This window comes from Talpa occidentalis, unplaced genomic scaffold (genome assembly GCF_014898055.3).
Source record: "Talpa occidentalis isolate TD23 unplaced genomic scaffold, MPIMG_talOcc4v2.1 talOcc4.5, whole genome shotgun sequence".
Lineage (NCBI taxonomy): Eukaryota > Metazoa > Chordata > Mammalia > Eulipotyphla > Talpidae > Talpa > Talpa occidentalis.
In genome coordinates, this window is record NW_023604861.1 from 60,178,739 (window position 1) to 60,195,224 (window position 16,486).

The window sequence follows — 16,486 nt, forward strand, 5'->3', positions numbered from 1 at the left end:
TAGAAGTTAAGAAATTTTACAAATTACATGAAAAGATTTTATTAAATACATATGAATGAACACTGAACAACATGAAGTAGTTTTTGTCATACAGTGGTATGTAAATTTTCAAACACCAAGAAGATTAAATAAAAATGTGTTATGGAGGGGTTGGAGTCAAAATAAGGGGGCTGCAATTGTATGGGGAATATAAAAATAAAATAAAAAAAATGTGTTATGCCTGTGCATTTAGCAATGCAGTAAAAATAAAGACAGACGCTAATGAATTTTTGTTTTAGATATAATAGGGTCAGAAATTAATTCCCCTTTCCCTATTATGTATGGGGGATGAAGGGAAGAAAAATTGTAAAAAGAGCACAAATTGTGAAATAGAAATGGGGGGAGGACTGAATCCGTATTTGTAAGAGCAACTTGTGACCATGACCAGGACAATTTTTATAGCTTATTTGAAGGGGAAAAAATGATAGATTTATTTCCTTTTAAACTCACTGGAGCTGCAAAGATATTCAGGAAAGCTTTAAGATAGGAGATTTTATCACAAAATTAGGAATCCCTCTACTAAAATAGAGCCCTTACCCTATGAAGATAAAGGAAATGGTTAATAATTAACTTTTCTATGGAAACAGAAAATGATGAAAATGTTTAAAGGGAAATTCTGGTATTTACAGGAAGGTCAAGTTTTTTTTTTTTTTAAAGATTTATTTATTTATGCATACAAGAACTGGGGTGTAGGCTAGAGTTGCAGGAGGTGAGAGCATTTACAAGACAGAGTGGGGGGCAGAACAGGCGGATCTACTGAAATACACTGCTGAGGGGAGCAACAGGCAAGATAGGAGAGGTCTGTGTGGGTCAGTTCCCTGGCCAGGGATTTAACTCATGCTGCAGTGGCTGCCAATAGCTTGATAGCACTGTGTCTTTAACCCCTGTGTCACCAGGGAGGCCCAGGAAGGTCAAGTTTTACAGGAAATTTTGTATATAAACATGTATGTACTTAGTAAGTATAATCATAAAATCTACTTAGTACAGGTAAGTTTAAATTACAAGCAAATGATTACTACTTCAGAAAGAATACTATTAACATAGTTGTTATTAACATAGTAGTCTATTAAACTACTCTTAGATTGTGGTATGGGTCTAAAAGACAAAATGAATTTGTCTTTTTGTATCTACCAGCTCCAGAACTACAGTGCTAGAAAAGTGGATGCACCTTATCCCACCTTTATTTCATATTTACCTCAGTTCTGAAATTCAAGCCTCAGATAATTGGGGGAAACCAAATCATATCTGGAACGCTAGCTGAAGAGAATCTGGAAATTACAGTTTTTTTATAGTCTTTAGCTTACATTAGAAGGAATTTGGAATGGATTTTGAGAGAGTAAAATCATGTCTGTCACAATACACTACTTTTCCTCTATCAACTGACTGAAGTCTTAAATGACCCCCTCCCCCTTATCAGAGAGGAGTATAGTCCATACGATTCAAACTTGCATTCAATCTGGTTCCAACCTTCTTAACTGTATCTTTCTTCTACACTAAATTCTGAACTAAATTCTACACTTTCTTCTACACTAAATTCTGAACTAAATTCTACACTTTCTTCTACACTAAATTCTGAACGCCGTAACTCCAGCCAAATTGGTATACTAAAAAAGTCATCTTCATAGTGACCTAGTATCTTGTGCTTTTATTTATACCATCTTTCCATATTTCTTTTTAAATCTATGACCATGTGAATCTTAGTTTTGTTTCCAAATCTAGTTGACTCTTCTTCCTCCACTAATTAAAAAAAAACAAAACAACACTAAAAAATCAACTTGCTTTTGAACAGAACAAGAAACTAGTATTTTAGAACAGAGAGAAAAAATGAGAGTAACATATTTGTGGGGATAACACAAGTATTAGTAATAGGAATAAATATAACGAAGTAAATTAGCTGCAATGTTGCAAGGCTAGAAATACTATTTGGTGGAAAAACAGAACAGGTAGGAGGATCAGAAGTATTGTGGGAGGGGGACAATTTGCAATGTGAAATAGTGATCAGGATTATTGGCAAAATGAAATCTAAGCAGAGACTTGAAGAAACTGAAGGAATTAGGCATGCAGAAATCTGGAAATGTTCTGGGTAGAGGAAAGAGTGAGAACAAAGTCCCAAGGTAGAGGTGACTAGCAGGAAGCTAGACTGGAGAAGCATAAAGGAGAAGGAATGATAGAAATTGAGGCAGTAAAAGAGATAAAGGAGGGTGGAGTGGCCAGATTATGTAAGGGCAAGCAGGTTACTGAGGACTTAGACTTTGGCATTTATTCTCAATGAAACAGGAACTCCAAGAACTTTTTTCTGCCTAAAAAAAAGGTTTTAGGCAGAAGAATGATGTGTCATTGGTTCCCAGACAGTAGCGGTTTTGCCCCAGAGGACATCTGGCATTATCTATCTGGAGGCATTTTTGATTGTCATAACTGAGATGGGGGTGGGGAAAATGTAGTGGTCAACCGCGGGTGTAACTTGGAAACCACTCTGGGCGCCAAACTGTTGTAGAGCAACCCCGATACAAAACGGGGTGTCTGACTGTGGGTCCTCACCCACGACTTAAAAGGACTTATCAATGTTCTACTGCAGGCACATGCGAAAGGTTAATAAAAGGTTTATTTACAAGGGAAGGGGAAATGAGGAAATGTACAGCTCTGGGAGAAAAGTGGGAGACAAAGTTTTAAATGAGTCCTACCCAATCCGCCGATCAGGAATCCCAAAATGGCGCTCTCAGAGTTGGCCGCCAGCCAGGAGCGGTGAAGCCAGGAGGCGAGGGATAGCGAGCCAGCCCCCAAGGCCCAAGTGTTTGGTTTTTATATCCAACCTGGCTGCCCAACTCCACCCTCAGGTCCCAGCCACCCTCCCTTGGTGGTGATGGGATTTGTTTTTCCCAATGTCTTGATGGCTTTAGTCTGGAGTGGGGGTGGGGTCCACAAAGCCTGTATGGGATTAACTCAGGGCATTATTTCCCCCTAACAGGTACAGAGGCCAGAGATACTGCTAAGTACTTTACAACACAAAGGACAACTTCCTGCAACATCAAAAGTCATCAGGCCTAAATGTATAGTGCTGAGGTTGGCAAATTCTGATATAACCACACATGTAATAGGCTGACTTTGGCTGGTGAGTTGAGAATAGAGTGTTGGGCAAGGGCCTAAAAACAGGGAAGACATTTAGGAAGCTATTGCAGTAAAATAGGCAAAAAATAGTGATGGTTTTGATGGTTTAGACCAGGGAGATAATAGAGACCATGAGAAGTGGTCTATATTTAAAAGGGAGAATAAGGTCAGCCAATGAATCCATCAGAGAAGTGAGAAAAAGTAGTTATGACATGATGGTATTATTAACAATTGCGATGGGGAAAAACTATAAAACAAACATGTTATGTTTTGGAAAAAGGTTTTGATTTTACTTTTTGGACATGTGAGTCTTGTAAATCTGAGACATTTAAGTGCAATGGTTGAGTTAAATACACCAGTTGCAGTTCAGGAAAGACTGGAAAAGGACTACCAATTGAGGTAGAAAGAAAAATAATAGTGTTTGGAATTTGGAAATTTGGTGACGTGTATCAAGGAGGGAAGATCAACTTTGTCAAATGCTGCTATAGCCAAGCAAGAGGAAGACTAAACTGACTATTGGATTTAACAGTGTGGAAGTCATGACCTTGATAAAATCAGTTTTGATGTAATCACAGGGGCAAAGCTGCAATGGAGTGGGTTTAACAGATAAGTAGGGAGAACTAGAGCCAGCAGCTCTACACAGGAAAAGTGACGTTTTCCTGTAGAGAAGAATACCTAAATAAGATGGTGGCTGGTAATAATGCAACAGGGTGGTCCCCAGGAAAGGGGGAGGTTCCCTGCCCCACCCAAGGGAGGGTGGAGCTGAGCAGGAAGAGGAGAAGCTGCAGAAGAGACTGAGGAAGGAAGCAGGATGGAGCCAGGAGACCTGGAGGAGGCGCATGGAGCCTAGAGACACGTGAAGAAACTGCGCTTGTCTTTTGGTCGTGGACTGGGTGACACAGATGTGGGTGAGACCCATGGGGAGGTGACCATGGCAGCTTTTATCTTGATGTTGATTTTGCTCTTTTCCTTCCGGGCTTGTCTGGTTATTTCTGACCCTTTGCTGTGGGTCCCCACTGGAAGATGCTTTAGACTTGTGGCAGGCTTTGGGGCTTTGCTCTGGGCCAATCCCATTTGGATGGACTTTTACCCACGAGGGGACGGGTAACTTTGGGTGCTTCATTTAGAAACTAGACTCTTTGCCTTACCTGTATTGTTTCCTAGTTTTATTAAAGTTCCTTCCCATTAAAGTCTCCTATGTTTTGTGTTGCTGCGGCGGATGGCAGAACCCATTTAGAATAGGCAGGTTTGCAGGGTTTGGGCTGACCCTCTCCCTGTCCTATAACAATAACAGAATCAAGAAACTTTGTTGTTTTTAGTGAGCTCAATTACAACCACTGGTATATGAATTAGAAGAGCGATCTATCAGAGATTAAGAAACTGATGATTGAGAAAAGAGAGAAGAAAAATGCTAAGCAATATCCTTAAGTAAGCAAAAGGGTATGAGATCTAATACTTCGTGAGAGCACTGGATCTGGCTAAAAGCAGACCCACTGTCTCTTTTTTAGATGAAAAAGAAGAGTATATGGGTTGAGATGAGAAGGCAGAGCATTTAATTAACAGTGGAAGAGATATGGAGATAGGAGTCTGTGGGAGATTTTCTTTTGATTGTTCTATATGAACCCCTACATGCGTACTAAAATCTTAGTGATCTTTCCTTCCAATTACTTGTATTGCAATTATTCTGTAACTCTTGTTTGGTATTTACAGTACTGAGGCGTTTGTAAATTTTTAAAATTCATGCCATCTTCTATAACTTAAGTGTAAGTTAATTATTTAATCTTCGTAACTATGCTACAAATAGGTAGCTATGGGCACACAGGTATTAGTGGAGGAGCTAATATTTGAACTCAGGCAATTTCATTTCAATTCTATGTTTTTACTCACTTTGTGGGCATAGAATCCTATGTATTTTTATCCATTTAATTTTTTTTTTAAAGCTTACCTTCCTCTTAATGTTGTAGAGCAACCCCAATACAAAACGGGGTGCCTGACTGTGGGTCCTCACCCGTGCGCTTAAAAGGACTTATCAATGCTCTACTGTAGGCACACGCGAAAGGTTAATAAAAGGTTTATTTACAAGGGAAGGGGAAATGAGGAAATGTACAGCTCGGGGAGAAAAGTGGGAGACAAAGTTTTAAATGAGTCCTACCCGACCCGCCGATCAGGAATCCCAAATGGCGCTCTGAGAGCTGGCCACAAGCCAGGAGCCATGAAACCAGGAGGCGAGCAACAGCGAGCCATCCCAAGGCCCACGTGGTGTTTGGTTTTTATATCCAACCTGGCTGCCCAACTCCACCCTCAGGTCCCAGCCACCCTCCCTTTGGTGGTGATGGGATTTGTCTTTCCCAATGTCTTGATGGCTTTAGTCTGGAGTGGGGGTGGGGTCCACAAAGCCTGTATGGGATTAGCTCAGGACATCATTTCCCCCTAACAATTCCCCCCTTTCACTTTTTGCCACCATTTCCATGGTGATGAAGATCAAACATTTGGATGCTGGGATACAGTCTGAGATGAAAATTTTCCAGGGTTCCAGTCTGAAAGAAAACGAGTCCCTCCCCTAACATTAACTCTACTCTTTTAAAAAGATTTATTTATTTAGGCAGAAGAACTTAAAAGACATTTCTCCAAAGAAGAAATGCAAATGGCCAATAGGCATATGAAAAAATGTTCAACATCCCTTATCATCAGGGAAATGCAAATTAAAACACATTGAGATACCACCTTACACCAGTAAGAATGGCCATATCAAAAAAACAAGCAACAACAAATGTTGGCGAGGATGTGGTGAAAAAGGAAATCTCCTACATTGCTGGTGGGAATGCAAACTGGTCCAACCACTAGGGAAAGCTGTATGGAAGTTCCTCAGTCTACTAAAAATAGAGCTACCATACGACCTGGCAATTCCACTCCTAGGGATCTCCCAAAGGACACAAAAACAATGATTCAAAAGGACACCTGTACACCTATGTTTATTGCAGCACTATTTATAATAGGTAAAACCTGGAAACAACCTAAATGACCAAAAATTGATGACTGGATCAAGAAGATGTGGCATACATATATACACAATGGAATATTATTCAGCAATCAAAAAAGATAAACTCATGCCATTTGCAGCAATGTGGATGGAACTAGAAGGAATTATGCTCAGTGAAATAAGCCAGAAGGAAAAAGAAAAATATCGGATGGTTTCACTTATAGCAGGAATATAGGAGAACCAAATTTAAGACATCAGTGTAAAAAAATAGTAACAGTACAAAACACAACAAAGCAAAAACGGACAATGATAAATAAGAGACATACTGCAGGGATCAGAGGGAGGGAGGGAGGTGCACAGGGGATTGAGGTGATGGTGCATGGATGCATTGGTGAAGGAAACTCTATGGGGACTGCACCTGAGTGGGGTGGAGGAAAGCAAAATAATAGTTTAAAAATGAACAATGATGTAAAAAAAAATTAATTTGTAAAAAAAAAAGGATTCATTTATTTATACAAGAACTGGGGTACAGACCAGAGGTATGGGAGGGTGAAAGAATTCACCAGAGACAGAGCAGGGAGCAGAATAGGCAGACAAACTGAAAACACTGCTGAGGGGCGCAGCGTGCAAGGCAGGAGAGGTCTGCCATACCATGTGGGTTTTTTTCCCTGGCTGGCAGGGAATCGAACCTGCACTGCAGAGGCTGAGGACAGCTTCACAGCACGGCGCTCAGCCTGCTGTGCCACTGGGAGGCACAGAATCCTGTGTTTTTTTTTTTTTTTAAAGATTTATTTATCTATACAAGCATGGAGGGTGAGAGAATTCACCAGAGCAGGGAACAGAACAGGCAGACTGACAAAATACACTGCTGAGGGGAGCAGCGGGCGCAGTAGGAGAGGTCTGCGCACCATGTGGGACCCTTGCCGGCAGCCGGGGATTGAACTGGCGCTGCAGAGGCAGCAGGCAGCTTTGCAGCCCAGCGCTCAACTGCTGTGCCACCAGGGGAGGCCCAGAATCCTGTGTATTTTTAAAATTGCAAAACACACAGCAGATTTCACTAGTTAATAAAGAAATGGCCAAATTACTAATGAAATTAAAACAACTTTTCTGCTGAAAAGGGATATTTAAGTACAAAATAAGCTGGGGGAGGGAAGGAGATTGGACAATTATTGGATTAGGGGGTACAACATTTCAGTTTCACTAGACAAAAAGAGTTCTGTGGGCGGACAGTAGTGCTATGAATGTACCTAATGCCACTTAACTGTGCACATTTAAAATGGTTATGTATGATGGGAAATTTTTTAATGTGTATATTAATTGAAAAGAGAAAAAAAGCTAAGAAGCAGAGGAAAAAAGGAGTCAGATCAATACCAAAAGCTTATGGAGAACTCTACCAATTTAGTAACAACCTGAACAGCAGGAAACTTCAGAGAAAGGCCAAAACCCTCAAAACTACTTAAGTCTCCAGTTGCTGAGATATGGCCAACCACTTAGACACTGAATTGCAGAACAAGGTTCACACATAGTAATGATTAAAATAAAACCAACAAATTGTGAAAAGAAAAAAAATCCCAAATTAGCCTATGTTAATAATAATTAGATTAGAAAGTGAAGTGTAATTAAATAGGGATAGCAGCATAGTCTGAACCCCTAAACCACAATTGCCATACACTTCCTAATTAGGCAAAGCCCTGTTCTATTTACTGCACACAGACACAACTGAAAGGGGCTAAGGAGAAAGGAGATTTATTTACTACCTAATATTTTATTCTGTGTATGTGTCTTCTCCACTACAATATACATTACATGTCAAAACTGTTTTGTTTACTGTTTTCTCCCCAAAACTGACAACAGTACACCTAGCATATGGTATGACCACAATAAATGCTGTCTATTAGTTCTACTGAAATGCTTATTTCTACCCTCCCAACAACCCCCAACTAACACACCAAGCAAAAAGGGTTCTGTGACTTTCTCAATTCCTAGAACTTGTTACCCTCTGCTTTTAGCAATCTACTTCTATGGTTTTACCCTGAACCCAGAACCACTCCAATTTTAAGCTGTTAAACAATAATATATGTATTTCTGACCATTCATTCAACAGATAGGTACTTTACATAACTAACCACACACACATACACAACATTATCAGTAAATGATTACAACCCTTCTGTCCAGCTTTTATTAAACTCTTTATCTTCTCTTCACTTGTAAGTTCCCCTACCTTCCAATCTCTTATTCTGTTGGCCATCTTTTTGATTGTTCTTCCCAGGAGACAATTGCTATCAGGATAGTTTGTAGAATCTTTGAAAAATTTACTGACCTCATTGCTATGTGCTGACATAAAGACAATGTGAAATACTAAGTCCAGCTCAATGGAGCAAGCTGAAACTTTTTCTGAAGCTGACAGGCGTCTTTTTCCCACATTATGAGATCTATAATCCCTACCTGTTAGGTGTCCTTTCATCACCATAACAACCAACATTCTATAAAAAAGAGGGGAGCCATTATAAGAAATGCAAATGGAAAGCACTTTCGATGTTGCTTTTCAAACGAATCTCAACTGGTGGTCTTATCATCTTTTTTTGTATGTAAGCAAATTCATCACTAAAAACATCAAATGTTATTTCATGCTGCAATGCTCTCGGGACACAGTATTTGCCAGTAAATTAAGTTCCCTGTATTGTGGTAATCATTTGCTTCATAGTTGAATTTTATAGTTTTTGTATGTTTTGTTATTTGATATCTAAATTCAGTTGGTAAACATTCCTGCCTTTCTGCAGTATGTCAATCCTTCACACACTTTCTCCTTTTATTTGTTAAACTGCAATAATAGAACTCATTAATATTATGTCTAAAGTTATGCTTGTAATTTTATAATTAGAAAAAAGAATAGAGGGAAATAAACTAAATGTTTATAGAGTATCTTTGGACTGAAGCATTCAATGAGATTTTTTGCAACCCTTTACATATTTTCTAAGTTAGCTACATAATTATAAGAAAAAGTTTAAGACATACAACTTTATTTGTTCTTTACTGCTAAATATTACTCCCCATTGTTTGTAAAATTAATATTGCTGTATCTTTTAACCTCTATTGAACATATTTTAATTAGTGTTAGTTCTCCCTATCATATTGAACAGTATCTTATATAAAAGTGACATGGCTAATAAAAACTGTTGTTCTTAAAGTAGTAATTTCTAAAAAATGATGTCAATTTTTCTGATCCAAAATAAAGGTTAAACGTATAACTAAAAAATTAAGTCTCTTTTAAAAGCAATTTTTGCTCACTGGTAGGAAAGGGAAAAAATTTTTAGGTACTGTTTTCTAGTGATGGGCAGTCTGTATCTTTTATAATAGCAACTTTCTCTTCAAAACTTCCCTGGTGGTGTACTGGTTGAGCACTGGGCTGCGAAGCTGCCTGCGACCTCTGCAGCGCCTCTGCAGCGCCGGTTCGATCCCTGGCTGCCGGAGAGGGTCCCACATGGCGTGCAGACCTCTCCTGCAGCACCCGCTGCTCCCCTCAGCAGTGTATTTCACTGGTCTGCCTGTTCTGTTCTCTGTTCTGGCTCTGGTGAATTCTCTCACCCTCCCACGCTTCTGACTGCACCCAGTGCTTGGATAAATAAATAAATAAATCTTAAAAACAAAAAACAAAAAACAAAACAAAACAAAACAAAAACAAAAACAAAAAACAAAAACTTAAGGTCAACAGAATAAAATTATCCAATTTCCCTATTCTGTTAAGTACAATGCTAAAGTATTAGAGCAATACGGTACAAAGATTATAAACAAAGCTGCAGAACTTTTGAGTAAGAATGCAAAGGAAGTATAATACAACTGGCAGTTTCAATAGCAGGTTTGGCCTTTGCAAATTGCAAATGAATAAAACAGAACCAATTACTCCTAAAGCTATTCAGTTTTGAATACCCTGATTATTATTATCAATGCCATGGTAGGAACAGCACAAATTTGTAAGATAATACATCTTAGGTAAATCATGATTTATGTTTCTCTGATACTTTCATTAAATACTGACCTTAAATTAAGATCTATCTTCTGCCCCAATATGTTCCTAAGTATGTAGCATTATTATTTCATCAGTGATGGATCTAAAAAGTCCCAACACTGTATTTTAATTTTTGTAGTCCTTGTTGGCCTGACCAAACTTTTTAGGATAAATTTATTGAATCCTAACAGCTCTACTGAATTACATAATGAAACAGCAAAAACATCTGATCCTCCTCGGGTCACCACTGGCCTTCAGAAACAGAAATTGGCAAGAGATGGAGGTAAAGCAAGAGATGAAGGTAAGGAAATCTGTAGCCACAAGGAGAGATCAGTGCATAAAAGTCTAAAAGGAGACAACAAATGATGGTTATTTAGGTTTAGTGTGTGTGTACAACTTGGCTCCTGCTGAGTCAAATACAACCAGTACTTAGAGGCATCTGTGTCTTAACATTTGGTTCAACTCTTATCTACATTTCCTTATAAAATTATCTTTGATTATGAGTTAAGTTTTGGGCAATAATCAAAAGTTGCTTAGTTGTGCCTAGAACTTGGCTCTAAATTATTTTTTGAAATCAGAATTGTGTATGTTAGAGAAGGGGAGGTGTTTTGACAGTTTTGTTAAAATGCTAGAATACAGTTTTATATAGTGGGTGCTTAAATTAATTCAATAGTGATGACACTAGATTTCTGTTTCTGGATTACCCTGGTATGCTTGACAACAGTACACTTCCTGAAGATAATCTTAAACTAAGATAGATAACAGGGGCCTCCCGGGTGGCGCAGCGGTTGAGCGCTGGGTTGCGAAGCTGCCCGCAACCTCTGCAGCGCAGGCTCGGTCCCCAGCTGCTCCCCGGCCACCGGAGGAGGGTCCCACATGGTGCGCAGACCTCTCCTGCCGCCCGCTGCTCCCCTCAGCAGTGTACTTCATCAGTCTGCCTGCTCTGCTCCCCGCTCTGGCTCTAGTGAATTCTCTCGCCCTCCCGCACTTCTGACTGTACCCAGTGCTTGTATAAATAAATAAATGAAAATAAATAAATCTTTAAAAAAAAAAAAAAAAGATAGATAACAGTAGCACACTAGCCTCAGATAATCCTGTTGAGATTATTACTAAAGTTCACTTATTTTAAAAAGTATTTATGAAATACCTACTAGTTGTTAACACAGAACAAAAATACTTAAAAGGCAACTCCTGCCCTCAAGGAACATAAAATCCCACAGGATAAATATATACACATATTATATAATTATAATAGTGGTGGTATATAATACTTAACCAAAAAAGTGGTACAAACAACTTAAAAAACTTAATCAATGTACTCAAGGGTGGGTAGAATTTCAAAAGATAGAAATGAGGGAACATTTCCGAGATAATAGCATTAAAAAAAAAAACAAAAAAAAAACAGGGCCTCCCAGGTGGCGCAGTGGTTGAGCGCTGGGCTGTGTAGCTGCCCTCAGCCTCTGCAGCGCTGGTTCAATCCCCAGCCACGGCAAGGGTCCCACATGGCACGCAGACCTCTCCTGCCACCCGCTGCTCCCCTCAGCAGTGTGCTTCGGTCCTTCTGCCTGCTCTTCTCCCGCTCTGACTCTGGTGAATTCTCTCACCCTCCTGCACATCTGACTGTACCCCGTGCTTGTATAAATAAATAAATAAAATCTTTAAAAAAACAAACAAACAAACAACAACAAAAAAACAAACCATGGGAGAAAGGAAAACATCGCATGAACATACAAGTAATCATGTTTGGGTATAAAAATGGGTATGTGATTGGATATCATCAAAAGAAGGATACAAAGATAAATTAGGACAGAACTGTATAAAACCTTGTCTAAAGATACAGAAGTTCAACTTGGATGATTATTTAATTTACAAACATTTACTAAGTTCATACTATGTGATAGGTCCTGTAAGTAGGGTTGAAGAGATAAAGATGTGTAAGAGTCCTAGATCATCTATTACCTCTCTGACTTCATTCTTTATTACTATTCTGCCTTGAGGACTCAGTCTAGCCACAGTGGCCTCTTGCCACTGCTAGACATGCTCTCCTTCTCCTTTTAAGTCACTTGCACTGATTATTTTTGTTCCCACAATCCTCTTTCCTCAAATACATGCAGGGTTTACATCCACATCCTTCAAGATGTGGCTCCAGTGTAACCTTTCCAATGAGGCCTATTCTGACCACCCTATTTTAAGATATAAACAGTTTCATTTCCCCCCCTCCAGTCCATCACTCACCATTATCTATTGTTTGCTTCTTCTCACAAGAATGTAAACTACAAAGGACATTCATGGACATATTTTCAAGCATCTAGAAGAGTGCCAGGCAGATATGTGCACTCAATATATATTTATTGAATACTGTTATAATATAGGAACTATATAAGAACTCACAATCTCCGTAAAGAAAATTTATTAACTAAACAGTGTGATAAATTCATTAAAAGAGGGATATACACACTATGTGCTATATGAACCCAAAAAGAGGAACCTGGAAAGGTTCAAGATAAAACTGCTTCTATTATGTCTTACGTGAAACGAGAAGGGTAGAATTTGTCATAAAAATGAGAGGTACTGGGAGCTAAATGAACAGCAGGATACCCTATAATTATATGGAAATAATTTGTCTTAATCATCTTTTTGTCACTAGCATTAGATTGGCACATGGTGGCATTCAATACATGTTTGCTGAAATGAACTACAGTAGAAAGAAAAGAACAAGTACAGTTTTGTGTAAGTGGAGAAAGGGTTGTGAAGAAGCAACCAGAGAAATAAAGAACCAGGGCAGCATGATGTTAAGGAAATCTAGTGTTTAAATATTTAGAGGTCAGAGAGGATCAGGGTGGGAAAAAGGCCTTTCAGTTTAGTAAATATCAGGGAGCAGATTTTATAGGCAGAATGCACACTAAATTAAAGAGTCAATGTATCCGGGCCTTCCTGGTGGTGCAAGGGACACAGCACTATGAAGCTATCTGCAGCCACTGCAGCAAAGATTCGATCCCCAGACAGGGAGGGGAGCCACATGGCGAAGACCTCTACTGTCCTCGCCCGCTGCTCCTCTCAGCAGTGTATTTCAGTCGATCCGCCTGTTCTGCTCCCTACTATATCGCTGGTGAATCCTCTCACCTCCCCACAGCTCTGCCCTGTACCCCAGCTCTTGTATGCATAAATAAATCTTTAAAAAAAAAGTCAATGTATCAAAAGTATAGAGGTGAATGTTCTTCTCTCTAAAATTATTTTTTCAAATATATTATCTCATAAGTTATCATCTTATGTTGTATTGAAAAAGTAGACTCAAGAATGTTGATTTGTCCAAGATCATTTAGCCATCAAGGAGGTAACATACTTCTGAAGAATGTGATACTATACCTCTGAGTTGGAAACCACTGTTACCTCAAAAAACAAAACAAAATGAGAAAACCTCAACAGCAGCAACAAATCATTAAAAAAAGGTATTTAGCTTTTCTGACTGGAATTCTCATACTACATCCATTTTCCTCACATGCATGGTCTTATTTTGCTGCCATTCATATAGTGGTGTGCCTTACATAGTGGGCAGTGAATTCTCCACAATATTCCACCTATATTCCGGCATAAACATGGATGAAGTTAGAGGAGACCTGAAGAAAATTTGAAGTGTAAATACAGTGCTAGGAAAAGAAACTGAAAATGTCCAAAAAGGATTTGAAACAATGAATGCATACTACATATGATCACAGTAGAAGATATTTAAAACCTGCAGATCTTAACACTTTAATTTGCCTATGCAATGAGTTATGCGCTTTAATATATTAAGTCTGAGCTTCCCAACTGGTATGCAGAAAGGGTTAAGGTGTGTGATGCTATTGATGCCACTAGCCCTTAGAGGTGCAGGTCCACCGGTCTAAATTCTCTTTGATTTATCATACAATGCAACAGTAACCGCTGTCTGCGAGTTACTGTATAAATAAGGTTGAAAGCATTGTCTCAGGTTATTTCTAAGCAAATGATTAATTAAAATAAATGTTAGTATAAGATACTATTTACATGATTTACATACTTAGGGATATAAAATTTTTGAATTAACTCTCTAATTATAATCCAGTTCCCAAAGACAAGGCCAAACGATGAGTGCTACCAATTTAATTTTTCCTCCTTTCCATATATACTAAATCTATTAAAATAATTGAAATAGATTTACCAAGGACGCACTATACTGGGTAAACTTCAACACTTGATGGTATTTTTAATTTGAATTAAACATAGTTAACATTATGGTTATTATTTTATGATTATTAAAAGAAAAATAATGTAAAAACATACCTGTGGGGCATATCCATGAGGCACATAAATTGGAGGCACAGAACCATTTGGGGACATCATTGGAACCTGAGCAGGACCTGAATGGGTCACAGAAATGACATTTTAACCCAAGATTATTTAGAAAGCTCAAGTTGAAAACAATATAAATTACATTTTTGAATGCTTCATCTAAACACTCAAATAGTGACTGTACTGTGACAAAAAGAAATTCAGATGACTCACTTGTTATAAAATATAAAGTTTATCTTGGAAAATTCATGTATTACTTTTTTCCCTGTAGTCATCTCTCAAACTTACCTGCTGATCTTATCACCCAGGAAGCGTTTCAAAACACATATATTTTGTGCCTCTCTGGTGGCACAGGGGTTAAAGTCTCAGTGCTATCAAGCTATTGCCAGCCACTGCAGCATGAGTTCCATCCCAGGCCAGGGAGCTATCCACATGGCGCAGCAGACCTCTTGTCTCATCCACTGCTCCCTTCAGCAGTGTATTTCAGTGTATCTGCCTCTTCTACTCCCCACTCTGTCTCTGGTGAATCCTCTCACCTCCTGCACCTCTGGCCTATACCCCAGTTCTTGTATGCATAAATAAAAATAAATCTTTAAAAACAACAACAAAGCACACAGATTTCTAGGCTCCCCTAGACTTTGTTTTTTAGTATCCTTACAATGGAGTCTTGAATCAGTATTTACTTTATAAATGATTATGTGATTATGATTGTGCAATTAGAAACAGTGACCTGGAGGAAAATCAAACTGAACTTTGCATTTAAAAATCAATGAAAAGTGAGGCAAATTTTGAAAACAAAGGGAGGGAGAGAAGGGGAGCTGAAAGAAAGAAAAGGGATGGAAGAATGGGAGGAGGATAGGAAGGAAAGAAGAAGCAGGGAGAACAAGGGAGGGGAATAAGGAAAAGACTCAATGGGTTAAGAAGAAATAGGGACCGTATATACATGGGAAGGACAACTTATGAAATTGTTATATGTCTATAAAATAACATCTTGACAATATATTTTTCCCATTCAAAACAAGGTCACCAAATACATGATTTGTTCAGAATTTATCTTAAAAAGCTAATTGTATAGTGCTAATTCTAACTTACCACGTGCCAGGTTTTTAAAGTATTTTTCCTCATTATTTAGTAAGTAAATACGATTACTCTCATTTCCCAGATGTGGAAATTGAGGCAGAGAAATGAAATTAAGCTTGCCTAAATGGTAGAACTAGGATCCAAATCAGGCAGTTTCATTTCTCAGGCTATATCTCTAGTACATATTTAGTAGACATTAAAATACTATTCATTATTGGCAACTGACTGAATCTGAGGCATCAGAACTATGCTCAGATGCTTGTAAGAAAATTAAGGCCTTCATTTTCTTTATAGCCTTGAAAAATAGAACAATTTCCCAAATTTAAACCAATACTTGCCCATTAATTTACTAAATGAAACTTGTGAGGTGCTTTATATGCCACTAGGCGAGAGGACTTTATCCAAAACTCACCTTTTAACTTCTATATTTTCATTTTTTTACTTCTATATTTTCAACTCAAAAGAAAATGAGAAGTTTTAAATTAATGCTGATTTACTTCTACTAGCTAATTTATATAAAACTATAGTAAACTAGCTTTCTGAATCATGAAAGCTGGCTTAAGTAATTATAAAATAGGAAATTTAGTAGGGAATGAGAGGGCAATTGCATTGGAAATCCTATTTATAATCTTAGTAAAAGAAATTAACATGTATTGAACTTCTGTTTGATGTGCCAGTGACTATGAGTCCTTTCAGAGGTGTCAGATTTAAACCGATAGTCATCAGAATAGGTTTTACTTTTTTTAGCCATCAGAGTAAAAAAAAATTATATCAGATTATACCCAAAATTGTAAAACCATATAACTAGTTTGGGTTGCCCTTCTTTTACCAGAAATATAAATAAACCCTACATAGTTGTAATTAATATCTCACCATACTTTGAAAGCTGCTAAAATGGTTTGTAATTTAGTAGTAAAAAATTTTACTTTATCCTTTAATTATATTTAAGTGTAATGCTGAAAACA

The 16,486-nt window shown here is 38.1% G+C and overlaps 1 protein-coding gene across 4 annotated transcripts in view; it reads right to left on the reverse strand.

Annotated features, from left to right (window-relative positions):
• The window catches only part of FNDC3A (fibronectin type III domain containing 3A), a 166,244-nt gene that overhangs the window by 61,132 nt on the left and 88,626 nt on the right, over window positions 1-16,486 (reverse strand). For all 4 annotated transcript variants that reach the window (XM_037527309.2, XM_037527311.2, XM_037527310.2 and 1 more), the window contains one exon: window positions 14,433-14,509. In XM_037527309.2, the coding sequence (XP_037383206.1) occupies window positions 14,433-14,509 (77 nt within the window). The remainder of the gene's footprint in view (window positions 1-14,432; window positions 14,510-16,486) is intronic.